A 15778-nucleotide genomic window follows, 5' to 3' on the forward strand; every position below is an offset into this window, starting at 1 on the left:
ATAGTATGAGGAAATCTGATGAAAAACTCTTATTAGGACATGTGATTTCCTCAGAAAGTTGTTATATGTGATATATTGAAGCCAGTCTGGATGTTGGCATTTGTGGGAATAAGAGGAAGTGGGGTCCATCATTAATTTGTAATTTATCATCATAAGAGCAGCCTCTGAGGTTGGCACATCTCTTTAAAACGCTGGGGATAAAGAGCAGGGGCATGTGTGTGTGTGTGTGTGTGTGTATTCTTTTGGTCAAGAGACCAAAACAGCTTGAATTGAAGAGAAGGAATTCCAATGTTAATTTGTTAATTTTTAGAGAAGTGAATAAAAAATCCTTTTTCAAAAATTCGGGTATACATTTGGATAGTAATATTTTCCTCTGTCTTCAGCAATTTGCTGAGTATGCCACCTGAACTGTATGACCAGAAGTGATTTGATCTGAAGTGATTTGTATCAGAAACTTTAAAAACAGGGTCTCCCATTTGAAATGCTCGCAGATGTGTGCAGAGAACAGTTTTAGCATTCCTTCCATTCCTCTTCTCCAGGAGCTGTGGTCCTCTAACCTGCTCTTCTGCCCCTCTTCCCCAAGTCTCACTTTGTGTAGGAATTTGCAGCTATCTTCCTGCAGCTGTGCCTACAAAGTTCCTCTCCCGTCTCTGTTCACTGATAATTCTTCATCTTATCACCTTGGCCAGAGGAGTCTTAAAACATGCAGGAGCTCACTGAGGAGCCCTGTGTGGGCTGATGGGATAAGAAGTAATTTGTCAGAACCCTTTTGCTGCACCTGGCAGATAGAAGAGGCTGCTGAGGCCTCTAACCATCCCAGTGAGTTAGGGGCAGGGGACACTATGAGTCTTAGGAGGGCTGGTTAAAGTTCCACGTACTCTGCTTCGGTGGCCCTGGTTTCATAGGTTCGGATCCTGGGCGTGGACCTACTCCACTCATCAGCCGTGCTGTGGAGGCATCCCACATACAAAATAGAGGAAGATTGGCACAGACATTAGCTCAGGGCTAGTATTCCTCAAGCAAAAAAAAAAAAAGAGGAAGATTGGCAATGGATGTTAGCTCAGGTCGAATCTTCCTCACTGAAAAAAAAAATAAGTTGGGTCTTAGGAGTGAGCCGTGGGCTCTCAGGGTGCTGTGAGATTATCACGATGATGCCAGTCTGGAGGTCCTTTGTGTGGTGGGCCTCGGTGTGCTGCGGAAGCTTGGCTTCCCCACACTTCCCAGGCAGGTTCCTAGTTCAACTGTGGAAGGTACATGTCCACCCCTCCGCCCTGCGTGTTCAGTTTAGCTGGAGCCTCTGTGGAGGACTTGGGAGGGCGTCTCTCACTTAAATTACTGATAAAGGCTCATGTGGTTTGAGATTAGGACCATTCTTAGAACCTGAGGCAGAACCCGAGGCCTGCTGGAGCTTTTGCTGAATCTGTAGTTATAGTTTGTGAAGATAGTCCATGAAGTGATAAACCCAGTGGATGCAGTGAGCAAGGAGAGGGTGAGTAGTGCCTAGAACGGCTGTTTCCTGAAGGCTGAGTCAGGACAGAGGTCCTGACGAGGACAGTACTGATGGGATGGCGAGTGAACCTTTGAAGGTGAGACTGCTCCAGAAAGCCAGGGATGTTTGCCTGCTAGGGAAATGCCATATTTCAGAGAAAACATTAACATTCTGTAGCTGTGCTATGAAGAGTGCTAGTCAGAGTTGATTTAAGTGGGAAATAAACATCAGATTTTGAAAGGCCTTAGTATGAAAAAAATGTAAAATATTGTTTCTTTATATTGATTACATGTTGATTTTGGATATATTGGATCAAATAAAATATGTTATTAAAATTAATTTTACCTATTCCTTTTTTCTCTTTTTAATATGGCAACTGGAAAATTTTAAATTACATAGGCGGGTGGCGTCGTGTGTCTACTGAACAGCACTGTAGTTAAAAGCAGGCCTGGCTTTTGTTAGTATAGCACAGATGCCTAACTCTTCAGCACATGTTGAAGGTCTCGCCTTGCACCCAGCGTGCCCACGCGCAGATCTTTGTTCTACAGATTACTCCATGAACCCTAGAAGTTTCCTAAACTCTCTGCTTCCTGCTAGTCTGTCAGCCCCTCGTGTCCTCACTGCCTTCCCTGGCCAGCTTAGATGCTAGGTTCCTTCACCTCGGCCTGTAACCTGCACATTCCTCTACTTCTTTGTTCTGTAGAGTAACCACCTGCATCCATGAAAATGTCCTCTAGATACCTGGAAACTCAACATATCTTGAAACCGAAGTTACCTTCCTCCTCAAAGCTGCCTTTCCGGCTGTCCCTTCTCTCAGAGAGTGGGACTGTTGTATGAACCCCTTTGCCGAAGCCAGAGACACGCTCATTCTTGACTCCTCGTGATGACAACAGCAATAAAGCTAATAGCTGATATCTTTTGTTTACTGGGTACTGGGCTCTGCGCAAGATCCTTTACATGTGTATTTAATTTAATTTACTCCTCACAACATTTCCATGAGAGAGGTGTTATTTTTATTGCCATTTTACAGATGAAGAAACTGAGGCACAGAGGAGGTTGAGTGACTCATGCAAGGTCAAACAGATGGCACAGCTAGAAGGTACTAACCCTGTCAGTCCCAACTTCAGAACGGGTCCTCCTCACATGCTCCCCAAATCCACGTGGTCCTGTCAAGTCTAGTTCTTAAAAATATCTTCAATCCTTGTCACCTCCTTTATCTGCTCTGCCCTCACCCTACTTCACCCAGTTCCTCTTTCTCCTTGAGTGCAGAAACAGTGTTTTAACTGTCTTTCTCTTGTTGTGCTGGCCTCCAGCCCCTCCTTTCACTCTGCAACCAGAGTGGATCATTTAAAAATGCATTTGTGACCATATCACTCCCCAACCTAAAGCCCTCTTAAGCCTGCCTTGCTGCAAAGTCCCTATTCTACTTTGTAATCTAGAACCTGCTACCTCTCCCCTTTGTTTCTCAGTACTCCTTCCTCTTTTCCACGAGGTCCCTGCTCCAGCAATGTCCCGCAGCCTGTCTGCTGCCTGGCCTGCCCTAACCCTCAGGCTAGGCCCATGCTGTTTTCTCTGCTTGGAATGTAGAAAAGGTGAGGAAGACATGTTTTGTCCCAGAATGTGGTTCTCCATTATAGGAACAGGGTGACTTTGGGCAAGCTCCCTCTCCTCTCTGTGCTTGAGTTTCCTCTCTGAAAAAACAAGAATGTGGGCGTTGTTGGGCGGATTCAAGAAGATAATGCATATCAAATGCTTCAGGGGGTGATGGGGACTCATTTTTAGTGCTGCATCTTTCGCCCTCGAATGACAGTGGGGGCAGCTGTACCTGCCTAACTTCAGGTGAATCCTTAGAAGATGTGTCTCCTGTCCAGCAGGTAGTGGGCACGCTCTCCAGCTTCCTCCACTCACCCCAGACCCCTGTCCTCCCATGAGCTAGCTTCCACAGCCCTTCTACCAGAGGTCTACATTGTAGGTTTTCTTTCCCCTTTCTTTTAAAGGATATTTTTTCACTCTTTGAATGCCATGATTCAGTAGAATGAGAGTAACCAAAAGATACTTTAAGCTCTCTGTCAAGAGACAGATAACAGAAGTTGCTGGGATCCCATCAGGCAAGGATCAGAGCAAGCAAGAGGCTTACCCCAGAGAAAAGTGGAGAGAATTTCAGGAGGATTGCAGTGTGCTCAGCGTCCCGGCTTTAGGGAGGAATCTGAAACGATAGTAATAGCACGTCTCAATTATTCATTCATGTCAAAGACAGTAATATGTAATAAAAGGTCGATTAACAAGAATCCAACTAACTGAAAGCTGAAAAACTCTTTTAGTTTTGTCTACATTCAACTTGTAGGAGAAACAGGCAAATGGCAATAAAACAAGCTGATAATTTTTTTTTGTTAATTAAAAGGAAAAAGTGAGGGATATCTTGGAATGAGTTTGGACTTAGCTAAATTCCTTCCTGTTTGTGATCATGCTGAGTACTGTGTAAGAACGTGTGTTCAGAATCAAAGTCATGGGACATTTCATTCATGAAATAGAGATTCTTATTTTGCAGTAGTGACTTTCACTTAGAGCTGGAGGAGGGAGGAGAGATGGACCTTTGCAGTATTTCACGTACAGACTACACAAATTAGCTACCAGTGAAAGCTGAAACAGAGAGGCTTTTTGGATTAGTCCCTAGTTCCCCAGGACACCTGTTTCTGAAGGCTGTCTCCCTAGTGCACTGTGTCCTGCAGAGCTGTGAGTTAGACACTTTCCTGCCCTTTGGGTGCTCAGTCCCTCATGGCATTTTAAAACAAGACCCTGGGAGTTACATCAAAATGAAATGGCCCTTGGCCTGGTTCACATTATTCAGTTAAATTGTGATTATGGGATTTTAAGCCAGGTATGTGGACTTTCTGGCTCTGTGCAAAGGAGTCATATCCACGTGGACCTTCTGAGCCACCAGATAATACATTCCTCTTTAGGCTATGGAAGAACTTTGATCTGATACACTTTTTTTTAGTTAATTTTTTAATTGAGGTCCCATTGGTTTATAACATTATATAAATTTCAGGTGTACAACATTATATTTTCACTTCTGTATAGACTACATCATGTTCATCACCAAAAGTCTGGTTGCCGTCCATCACCATGTACATGTGCCTCTTTACCCTTTTCAGCTTCCCCCCTTCCCCTCTGGAAACCACCAGTCTGTTCTCTGTCTATGTATTTCTTTGTTGTTGTTTTTATCTTCAGTATTTGACTTTCTCCATCTGACTTATTTCACTTAGCATAATATCCTCCAGGTTCACCCATGTTGTCACAAATGGCAAGATTTTATCATTTCTTATGGCTGAGTAGTATTCCATTGTGTATATATATATATATAAATATACCACATCTTCTTTATCCATTCTTCCATCAATGGGTGGTCTGATACACTTTTATGTCTCCTTTGCCAAAGTTCAATTTATTCATTCACTCAAAAAATATTTATTGAGCTTTTACTCTGTGTGCCTGTCCCTGCAGATAGTGGGAATATAGCAGTGAACCAAAGAAAGCATTTGTTTGTGTCCTAATGGAGAGAGAGACAGTAAACAAATGAAGCATTTAGAGTGCCAGAATGGGGAATGTGCGGGGAGGAAAGTGAAGAGGGAGGGAAGCAGGCAGTGTTGGGTATGTGTATTTTACATCAGGTGGTCAGAGCAGATTGTCTTGAGAAGAGGGTATTAGATGATCTCAAGGAGGTGAGAGAGCGATGGTGTGAAATGTTCCCTACTTCAAAGGCTTACATTTCCCCCACAGCTCTTTGCCAACTAAATAACCAGTTGGCACTGAGTTTGTCCTCCACTCTTTTTATCAAGATTACATAAAAGTAATACCTTTAACTGAAGTGTTAGCATCAGGCAAAACAAAGAAGAGAAGCAGCTGCTGTTTGCAGGGTGCTGGGAGCTCCCACATCCCGGGGCTCAGTCCCTGCTGTGTTCCCCTGGGAACCTTGCCAGTGACTTTAATGGTGGCACTAGCTGGTTCAGAGGAGCCTGTGTTACCTGTTTCTTTTGACTCTCCCCGAGATGTTCTGTGCATATGCACACTTGAAAAACCAACAGGCACTAACAGTCTGTCTTGGTGGATTGCTTCATGTCAATACCGATAGAGTCGCCTCATTCTTCTTAATGACTGCACAATATTTATAAAATAAATGCTCGATAATTGATTCGACTTGTTCCCCACTGATGGATGTGTAGGATATTTTGAATCTTTTTCTGGTATAAGCAATGCTGTAGTGAAAATCCTTGAATGTACATATTTGTATACACATGTGGGAGTGTATCTGTAAGTTAAGTTCATAGAAGTGGAATTGCTAGGTCACAGGGAGTGTGCATTTACATTTTGACTGATATGATCAAATTGCTCTCCATTGCAGTTGTACCAATTTGCACACCCATTAATAGTGTAAGTGCCTCTTTTCCCACAGTTTCACCAATACGGTATGTTATCAAACTCTTTGATCTTTGCCAATCCAGTAGATGAAAAATGGTCTATCTTTGTAATTTAAGTTTGCATTCCTTTTTTTTTTTTGAGGAAGATTAGCCCTGGGCTAACATCTGCTGCCAATACTCCTCTTTTTGCTGAGGAAGACCAGCCCTGAGCTAAAATCCATGCCCATTTTTCTCTATTTTATATGTGGGATGCCTACCACAGCATGGCTTTGCCAGGTGGTGCCATGTCCACACCCGGGATCCCAACTGGTGAACCCCAGGGTGCCGAAGCAGAACGTGCGCACCCAACCGCTGTGCCACCGGGCTGGCCCTGCACTTCTCTTATTATGAGTGTGCTTATCTATTATGTGTGTTGTTCCTAATTGGACTTGCTCAGCATTGTCTTTTCTGATAAGACGCTATCCCCCCTGTCTGTTTTCTAGGTGTGTGAAGAATTGTGTTCTTATTTTCATATCATGCTGATATTCTGGTGGTTTATTCCCCAAAGCAATGATATTAAGAAATAACATATTGCTTGTGTAATGGATGCCTGTAACTGCTCTCCACAGGTTGTGTAAGGTGTTTTGTAATACCAGACGTCATCAAGGGCTTTACCTGCATAGTTTGATCTTCAAGCTAGTATACATTTAGATGCCAAGGAGTAACAGTGTATAGCATGAATGTAGGAAAATATCATCTGGGATGAACACCCAGACCAAGAGGCAGGGAGGGAGAGCAGAATGGATTTTCATAGTTAGCCCTGGGTTATTCCTAAAAAGGAAGAGAGGATCAGACCAAGGTAGTGCAAAAAGTCATCTTATCTGGATACTTGGGTGTAGTCAGTCCCTCCCTGCAGTCGCCTACTTGTTCTGGTCCCAGGACCCTTTGGGTTCTTCCATTTAGTCGGAGGCCCAGGAGTTAAAGGAAGGAAACTCCCAGCACCTGAGAGCCGCACATGCTCTGAAATGCTTATTAGGAAAAGAAGCCTTGTGAATTCAGCACCCTGCCCCTTTGCTGAAGCCCCGATGAACCTGAGAGCTGCTTGTGTTTTCTAGCTGCGGTTGGGTTTCTGGCTGTGTCCAGTGTCATTACCATGTCTGCTCCCTTCTTCCTGGGGAAGATAATCGACATCATTTACACAAACCCCACTGTGGACTTCAGCAGGGACCTGACCCGCCTCTGCCTGGCACTCAGCGGTGTGTTCCTATGTGGTGCTGCTGCGAACGCTGTTCGTGTCTACCTCATGCAAACTTCAGGTAAAAAAGCCCCTCGTCTTGGCTGAGTGCGTCATCCCCAGAGAACACATCTGGGAATCATGTGGTTTGTTGGGGCTCGAGTTTCACGTGCTACAGGCCCCAGTTTTTCCCTCTCTTCCTGGCATCACATTCAGTGAGGACAAAGCCCAGTGTCTGGCCAGGTGCTGGAGCTGTGAATTGTTTGAGATCATGCGCTCTCTTCTCAACTCTTCTTTTCCAGGAACTGGAGTTGAGCTAGGGGTGGAAATAGCCTATTTGTCTTATGGGAGATGTGCAAACAGGGCCCTTGAGTAGGAGGCTGCAGTGCTGGGCCTTGTTCAGGGAGCTGCAGGGACTGTTGATCTGCTCCCTGCTGTGTTTCCCTTCAGCAGGAGCTGGGACAAGAACTTTTACAGTATCTCTGTGTCAAGGCCTGGTTGTTAACAGCAGGTGAGCACCACGATGATGAGGAAGCCTGGACGCCCAACTCTAAGTCAGTTGCTCACCATTTGGCTAATAAATTCTGTAGATAATTAACCAGTTCTTGCCATTTGAAAGTTCAATACAGAAAAGGATTGCCAAGGAGAAGCAAAATTAGTTTTTGAAAAGTTAATGTAGTAAAACTTCTTTGTAAATAATGCTGTTTAAAAATCTCTCAGTCATATTATTTTTGTGTCATCACTGTATTCTCCCCTCAATGTCTGCAGTCTATAGTTACCAAGAGAAAGTTAGCGCTCATTACTCGTGCATGCCTGTCAGCGTGCCAGGGCTCAGGTGGGTCTGCTCCCACGGGGTTGACACAGGGCACCAGCAGTGCCTCAGAGGCTGTGGTGCTCAGAAGGGGTGCTGACGTTGGGCCAACCTGCTGTACCCAAGCTGATGCTGTTCCTGTTTGCTTTTGCAGGTCAGCGCATTGTGAATAGGTTGAGAGCTTCATTATTCTCCTCCGTTCTGAGACAGGAGGTTGCTTTCTTTGACAAGAATCGCACAGGAGAATTAATTAACCGCCTCTCCTCAGACACTGCACTCCTGGGGCGCTCGGTGACTGAAAACCTCTCAGATGGGCTCAGGGCTGGGGCCCAGGCTTTCTTCGGCATTGGCATGATGGTATGTCAGCCTGGCTTCCGTTGGTACTTTCTGGTCAGGGCTTGGCCTGGGCTGGGTCTCTCAGGCATGAGATGAGCTCAGGGTGAGCTGTGCCCATCACTCTGTAAGCCCCTTGGCCAAGAGCGCCGCCACAGAGGCTGCAGGGATGTGGAGCCTGCTTCTTCCCTCCTGGCCTCCTGCACCTTCATTTCTCCAGAATGAATTCTTATCTAGAGAATGGACCATTGCATTTAGAAAAGATTATACTGTTGCCTGGGTTTTCTGAGGATGCGTGAAGGCCGAAAAGAGCAACAGGTGGAAGGAGCCATGTGGGTGCTGAGCAGTGGGTTAAAGGAAACACAATAAGTTACCCCCCCCCGCCCCCAGGCAAGGCAGTGAAGCTATCATGAGACAGCACCAAGGGATCATTTTGTTCCTCTTCTTGTAAGAGGGAGGATCAGTTCAATCCTCTGTACGCATGAGTGGACCTGTGCTCTTTTGAGGTGAGTGCTCTCCACTCCCACAGCCTTGTTCCTTCCTTGACTGAGTGGCTTAAGCACTGTCATGTCTGCTTGCCTCACTTCTAACCATGTTTCTTTTCAGACCAGCGCTGCTGCCCAGAAGAAATGTCATGCAAGCCACATATATAATTTTAAGTTTTCTAGTAGCCACATTTTAAGAAGCAAAAAAGAAAGATGAGATGAGATTAATTTTAATAATATATTTTACTTAACCTAATATAAACAAAATATTATCTGTTCAACATGTAATTAATATAAAAATTATTAATCAGATATTTTATATTATTTTTTCATATTAAGATTTCAAAATCTGGTATATATTTACACTTATGGAATGTCTCAATCCATGTGCTAAATTTTCATTGGAAATACTTGGTCTGTATTTAGATTTCATAAAATTTGCAGTTGAAAAAGTAGATTGCCATACCAAGTTTTCCAGACATACTTAAAAATTTACCAGTAACTGAATGGAAATGGAATATTGGATTTTAAATTTGAATTTTAATTAATTAAAATGAAGTAAAATTTAAAATTCAGTTCCTCAATCACACTAGCCACATTTCAAGTGCTCAAGAGCTTTGTGAGGCTATCATTGTAGATGGTGCAGTTTCAGACCCCTAGAATGAGGACTGCAGCTAATCCTTTCTCACAAGTGGAAAAGCTTAGGTTTTTGTCCTCTCTGTGTCCCCTGTAGCATTCAGTCCAGAGCAGAAGGATGTGTGAGCCTGTAAGATCTGACTTATGGAGTGGAAAACAGCTTTGAAATCTCATATATTCCCAGCAAGAGAGGACCAAAGCTTTGGAAGAAGACCCCTCCTGCACTAAAGCACCATTTCCAATTTCATGGTTTTGGGGTTCAGGAAGAGTTGGAGCCTCTTTTTGTAACAGTTAAAGAGAGTTCAGTGTAAGTCAGATGGCTAATCCAAGGGCGCCTGTCTTAGTCAGCTTGCGCTGCCATGCCAAAGTACCGCAGAGCAGGGGACTTATTTCCTACAGTTCTGGAGACTGGAAGTCCAAGATCAAGGTGCTGACAAAGTAGGTTCATTCTAAGGCCTCTTCTCCTTAGCTTGTAGGTGGCTACCATCTTGCTGTGTACTCACATTGCCTTTCCTTGGTGCTTGTGTGAGAGAGGGGGTTCTCAGATGTCCCCTCTTATAAGGACACCAATACTGTCAGATCAGGGCCCCAGCTTTATGACCTCATTTCACCTTCTTTCCTTCCTTAGCGGCCCCATCTCCAAATACAGCCACACTGGGGTTAAGGCTTCAGCATATGAATTTGGTGGGGGACACAAACATTCAGCCCATTACAGGGCCTCATGAGGTGGCACCACCTGGGACCTGGTTTTTAGCTCTGGAGGAACAGATGGATTCTTTGTTTCTCACAAGCTCCCTAGACCTGACATATAGTAAGCCTACTCACAAGAACCTGATAATCTGTATTATTAGTCTATACCACGCTGCCAGTTTAGTAATTTACATTGTGGGATCTCCCTTCCTACCATTAAGATGTGCGTTCCTGCCAGCCCTGGTGGCCTAGTGATTAAATTCAGCATGCTCTGCTTTGGCGGCCTGGGTTCAGTTCCTGGGTGTGGACCTACACCCCTCGTCTCTCAGTGGCCCTGCTGTCACAGTGGCTCACATACAAAAAGAGGAAGATTGGCAACAGGATGTTAGCTTAGGGCGAATCTTCCTCAGCCAAAAAAAACCAAAAAAGTGTGTTCCTGCTATTCCAACACTCCTTTCTGGTGACATGGCCCCGTGTTAGTTTTCAGAAGGTTATTCCTAAGCAGGGAACCAGAGTGGACAGGTGGGTGGTTCTGAGAGAGCCCACCCTGGTCCTGGGAAACCTAATGGGTGTTCCTGCCCAGCACAGAGGACACCCCATGTGATGGTTTACTTGAACTTCTTTGTATTCAGGCCCCAGAATGTCAGGCCTGCCCTGATTGCATCATTGCCCCACATGTGTCCTGCTGGTGACCATTCTCCAGTGCCCTGGCCTGCGTGGCTTGTGTGCTCAGGGTGGGTTGTTCCATAAACCAAAGGGACCAGGTTCATTCCTGCTTCAGGCCCTTTGTGTATTTGCCCCTCCGAGACCATTTTATACCTGAGATTATCCTCCCTCTCTTTTACCTGTTTGCCATCTAACTCCCACCCCCCAGCCCCTGGGATGAAATTCCTTGGGGGTCAGTGATCTGCCTAGACTAGTGTTTGCTGCACTTGGGCATTCAGTAACGAGTGGACGAGTGAGTATGAATGAATGATTGGTTGATTCGTTCATTACTTTACATTTCAGTCTGCAACTTTTCCTCAGCATTTTAGGAGAGCCTTGTACTGATTATACTATTTTCTGTGCAAATGAGATTTGGCAGATTTTAATAATTTGTTGAAGAGATGCTAATACCATTTAAAATACAATCATCAAGTTACAGAGTTGACAGGAAAGCCCCACTATGTTACTTCTAGAAGTTGCTCTTTCCTCTTTGAGCAGCTCCAGTTGTTAGGAGGCTCCTCCTTATGTTGCATCAGGTCCATCCTCTGAGACTTCAGTCCTCTGAGCCATGCACACAGCTCTAACTCTTCTTCCACTTGTTAGTTAGGCCCCTCTTCTGCCAAGTCCTCTTTCAACTGTTTGTCCTATGATGTGGGGTTTTTTGGTCTCTCTGCCATGTTGGTCATTTCAGTGGGACACATTGCTCTGGTTGTTCAGTGCCCCTGAGGCAATCTAGACTTGAATGCAGAATTCCTAGCGTGGTCTGGTCAGCGTGGAGCAGACCCGGCCTCCTTGCTTCACTTCTGTCCTGCCTCCCCCTTTGCTGCGGTTGAACAGCATGGTCTAATGTGCACAGCATTGGGAAAGTATTGTGCCAGCAATAGTATAGAATGTAAAATATTTCCACCCCTTCTTCAGCCATTCTCTGTCACATTGCTCCTGTGTGGCATGCTGAATATTCATGGAGTTTTATGAAGATTGAAGATGTCTGAAAAGTTCCACCAAAATAGGATGTACAACTTTGAGACAGCACCTTCAAGCTGGCCTATTGACTTAAACACACACACCCCTATAGTAGGTAATGAGAATTTCTTGCTACTCTGTGTAACAAACACCTTTTGGCTTTTGTTTTTGACAGCTTTTTGTCTCACCTAATCTCGCCACTTTCGTTTTGAGTGTGGTGCCTCCAATATCCATCCTTGCTGTGATTTATGGACGATATCTACGGAAACTGACCAAAGTCACGCAGGATTCCCTGGCACAAGCCACTCAGGTAAAGGCTCCTCCCTGTCCACGTGGTCTCCACTAGACTGAGCTCAGAGCTAGGGTACCAGTGGGCAGACCCTGAGGATGTGGTTAGGCTTTTCAGGAAGTACTTAGTTTTCCTTACGTCAGACCCTAAGATCCTAGAAACCTGAAATACTCTGCCTTCTAGACTAGATTACTACTCACACCTCAGAGTAGATCTCACCTGACTGAACCTTGTGTGAACTTCTTACTTCTTACCATCACTATTTCTGATAGGATGAAAAAGCTAGTCATATTTTGAAAATAGTTTCAGGATGACACTCTAGCCTTCATTAATTAATAAAGGTAGCTTTGCAATGCTGTCCAATATTGTCTTTTTAAAAATTAAAAATAACTGTTATTTTTTCATGTTACAAAAATTATGCATCTTTATAATTGAAAATTTGAATATATAAAAAAGAAAAAATAATGCACATGATCTTCTCAGAATTAAGATTATTAACCTTTTGGAGTCTATCCTTTTTATCTGTCTTTTTCTCTACATTAAAATATAATTCCGTATCTATCTATCTACCCTCCTGTTTATCTTTCTATCTACCTATATGTATATGTTGTGTGTGTATAGACAGATATTTGTTTCCAGAAATAGATTGTTTGGCATACTCTCTAACCTGTTTTTGACTTAGTCATGTATCACGAGCCCCTTTCCATTGGTAGTGTCTTAAAAATGAGAACCACATTTTAATTTTGCCTTTAGAAGTCTTGAAATTTGGCCTTTGTCCCCCTGAAATGTATTTACTATTCTCCCAGCTAGCTGAAGAACGTATTGGAAATATAAGAACTGTTCGAGCTTTTGGGAAAGAAATGACTGAAATAGAGACGTACACCAACAAGGTGGACCATGTGATGCAGTTAGCAAGGAAAGAGGCATTTGCTCGGGCTGGCTTCTTTGGAGCAGTAAGTAGATCATTTTCGAAAGAGTAAAAAGGGTAAATGTTATGATTGGGAGAGATTTTTATTCTGGGACACTTGCCATAAATAGGAAATAATTCTGTTCTATTTCAAGACTGGGAATTACCTCCCGTAAAATATTTTTGTGAACCAGGTGGAAACAAATAAATGTAATTAAAGAAAAGGCAATGGGTGGTGAGATCAAAACAGTATGGGATCAGGCACTGATTCCAGACCACTCGCCTCAGCTTCACCTGGGAGCTGGTTAGACAGGCCGATTCTCAGCTGTACTCCAGACCTGCTGACCTGGGACCTTGGTGTGGGGCCCGCAATCTGAGTTTTAACAGGCCCTCCAGGACATTCTGCTGCGGGGTGAGTGAGACCCACTCAGGGTTAACTGGAATACTCAGTGTATTTCAAGAAGGAAGTATAAAAAAAATTGATCACAATGAACTCAAATAGGACACTGAATTAGAAAACCACAATGAGGGCAAATTTGTAATATGTTCAAACTGGAAAGAGCTTTAGAGGTGATTCAGTAATGGCCATGATTATTGAATGGCCATAGGTAAATTGTGTGTGTATTTTTTTAGTTTAAATGAATTGAATAAAAATTTTTTAAAAAAAAGAAAAAATTAAAACATGGCCACCAATGCATAGGAACCACAGACATTTTTTCTCTGAAAGGGGCTGGAAGGCAGCAAGCATTCAGAGATTGTCAGACTTCTCTCCAAAAACAATGTCAGTGACCTCAGAGTTTAGGTAATAATTTTTACTTCCTGATTTTTGAAACTGGGATATCTATAGGTGCTTGTTTCACATGGGTTTTAGTTATCATTTACAAAGTATTTTTAAGAAAAAAGAAATTATAAAATGTCCAAAAATAAGTAAATAAAGAAGCTTCGGGAAGTTGCAGGCTTCTCATGATGGCCTGTAGGCTAATCATAGATGCTAAGTACAGACAAGAATATGCAAATCACTAAAGGGAAGTCTTCAAGGCCAGAGGCCTTTCTGGTACTTCCAATTAGGGAAAACAACAGAATGGAATTCCCGAGACTTGAGCCATTCATGCAAATTAGTCCGTGTAACTTCCAGGACACTGAATTTAAATCAGAAACCATTTGATAAATGTTTACTCCCTTTCATAGAAAGAGGAGATTTAGGAAAGAAAGAAGTCATCTGTAGTGTAGCACAGACACAACCTGACTTCTCTTGAATGGGAGGCTAAGAGCCTGTTATCCCAGATATTCTTGGATTATATCAGATGACCATAGGTTCAGCCAATGGGTTAGTCATATGATGAATTCCATAATCACCTTGTAACTGACACAGGCTTTCCTTTCTCCCTGGAAGCCAGTTTATTGCCGAAGTTAAATGAACTGTCACTTTCAAAATAATAATAGTAATAATAATAATAATGGCCATGATTTAACAGATAAGGAAACAAAGGCCCAGAGAAGGCAGCACTTACCAGAGACCATGCACCTAACAAAGGTCAAGGCAGATCAGAGATACAAGACTTTAACTTCTCAGTCTAGTCTTTGCTCAGTGCATCACATTAGAATATATAAACACATATACCAGAGATGTATTCGTTTCCTCCAGTTAGAGAAGGAATCCTTAATATTATTCTTCTCCTTTGCAAACTGAGTAGATTGAGTAAAATAGGAATCTGATGTGTGACTTAGCTTCTAGGTTTTCGTGTTGATGAGATTATTTCCTCCAATATTGCACTATTTCAAAAGTATTTTTTATTTGAAATTCAGATTAAAACTTAATATTTTGGAAAAATCTTGCTGTGATAGTTAAATGCAAAAAGGAAATTATAGGCCATTGGTAATGCATTTTGCATTTTGGGTCTTTCGTTCCCACCTAACTTCTGTGTTTTCTTTGTTTGACAGACTGGACTCTCAGGGAACCTAATTGTGCTTGCTGTCCTGTACAAAGGAGGGCTGCTGATGGGCAGTGCCCATATGACAGTGGGTGAACTCTCTTCCTTCCTGATGTATGCTTTCTGGGTTGGAGTAAGCATTGGAGGTATATAATTTAAATAGACTTGGGGAGTTACAAATTAAAAATAAGTTTATAATTTCTGAAATAAAAACTTAACTTTCCCATTACTCCACCTCTCATCAGTTAACTTCAACTGAAAAAAACATTTCCTAGAATGTTATTCCAACCTGACTTTGAAAGAAAAGATGATGAAGGCATGAGTGTGATCCCCCTGCATGGGTGTGCAGTTTCTTGGTGGGAAGAGGACTGTTGCAGGCCTCTTGTGGCTTGCTGAGCCCAGGGTCATCCTGGAGCAGTATTTTTCAGCCTGCCTGTTAAGGCAGGTTGTTCACTTGGGTGCTAGAACGGAGGCAGGGCAGAGGAAGGATGGTGCTGAGCAGGTGCATACAGGAAACGCACAGTCTCATGGTGGTGAGAGTTCCATCATCGACAGATCACTGGGGAATGAAAGTCCCTAGTACAAAGTGAACCATGTTCAAAACTAGAGAAAAATCAAGAAGTGTTCATTATCAAGTTCATGAAATAGAGTTGCTTGCTTTTGTCAAGAATCTCTCAGAGTTCAGCTTTTATTGTCCATTCCTGGGTGAAGGGAAGCAGGGTCCGTGGAGGCAAGGCTGTGTGAAGTGTGTGAAGTTTTCTTTTCTGTATCTTTCCGTGGCCCAGCCAACAAGGGGCAAATGATTTCCTGCTTTTTGTTTTCCTTCCCTTTGAAAACTGAGATGCACAGGTTAGATAAACAGGTTGAGGGCTGATGAATGGAGGAACTCAGGGATCCCAGAGTGTCAT

At 43.3% G+C, this 15778-nt stretch overlaps 1 protein-coding gene across 2 annotated transcripts in view; it reads left to right on the forward strand.

The window, feature by feature from the left end:
• The window catches only part of ABCB10 (ATP binding cassette subfamily B member 10), a 39945-nt gene that overhangs the window by 2462 nt on the left and 21705 nt on the right, over window positions 1-15778 (forward strand). For both annotated transcript variants that reach the window (XM_008533656.2, XM_070566931.1), the window contains 5 exons: window positions 7002-7202; window positions 8086-8288; window positions 11919-12053; window positions 12839-12985; window positions 14881-15016. In XM_008533656.2, coding sequence (XP_008531878.2) covers window positions 7002-7202; window positions 8086-8288; window positions 11919-12053; window positions 12839-12985; window positions 14881-15016 — 822 coding nt within the window. The remainder of the gene's footprint in view (window positions 1-7001; window positions 7203-8085; window positions 8289-11918; window positions 12054-12838; window positions 12986-14880; window positions 15017-15778) is intronic.

Source organism: Equus przewalskii, chromosome 1, assembly GCF_037783145.1.
Source record: "Equus przewalskii isolate Varuska chromosome 1, EquPr2, whole genome shotgun sequence".
Classification (NCBI taxonomy): domain Eukaryota; kingdom Metazoa; phylum Chordata; class Mammalia; order Perissodactyla; family Equidae; genus Equus; species Equus przewalskii.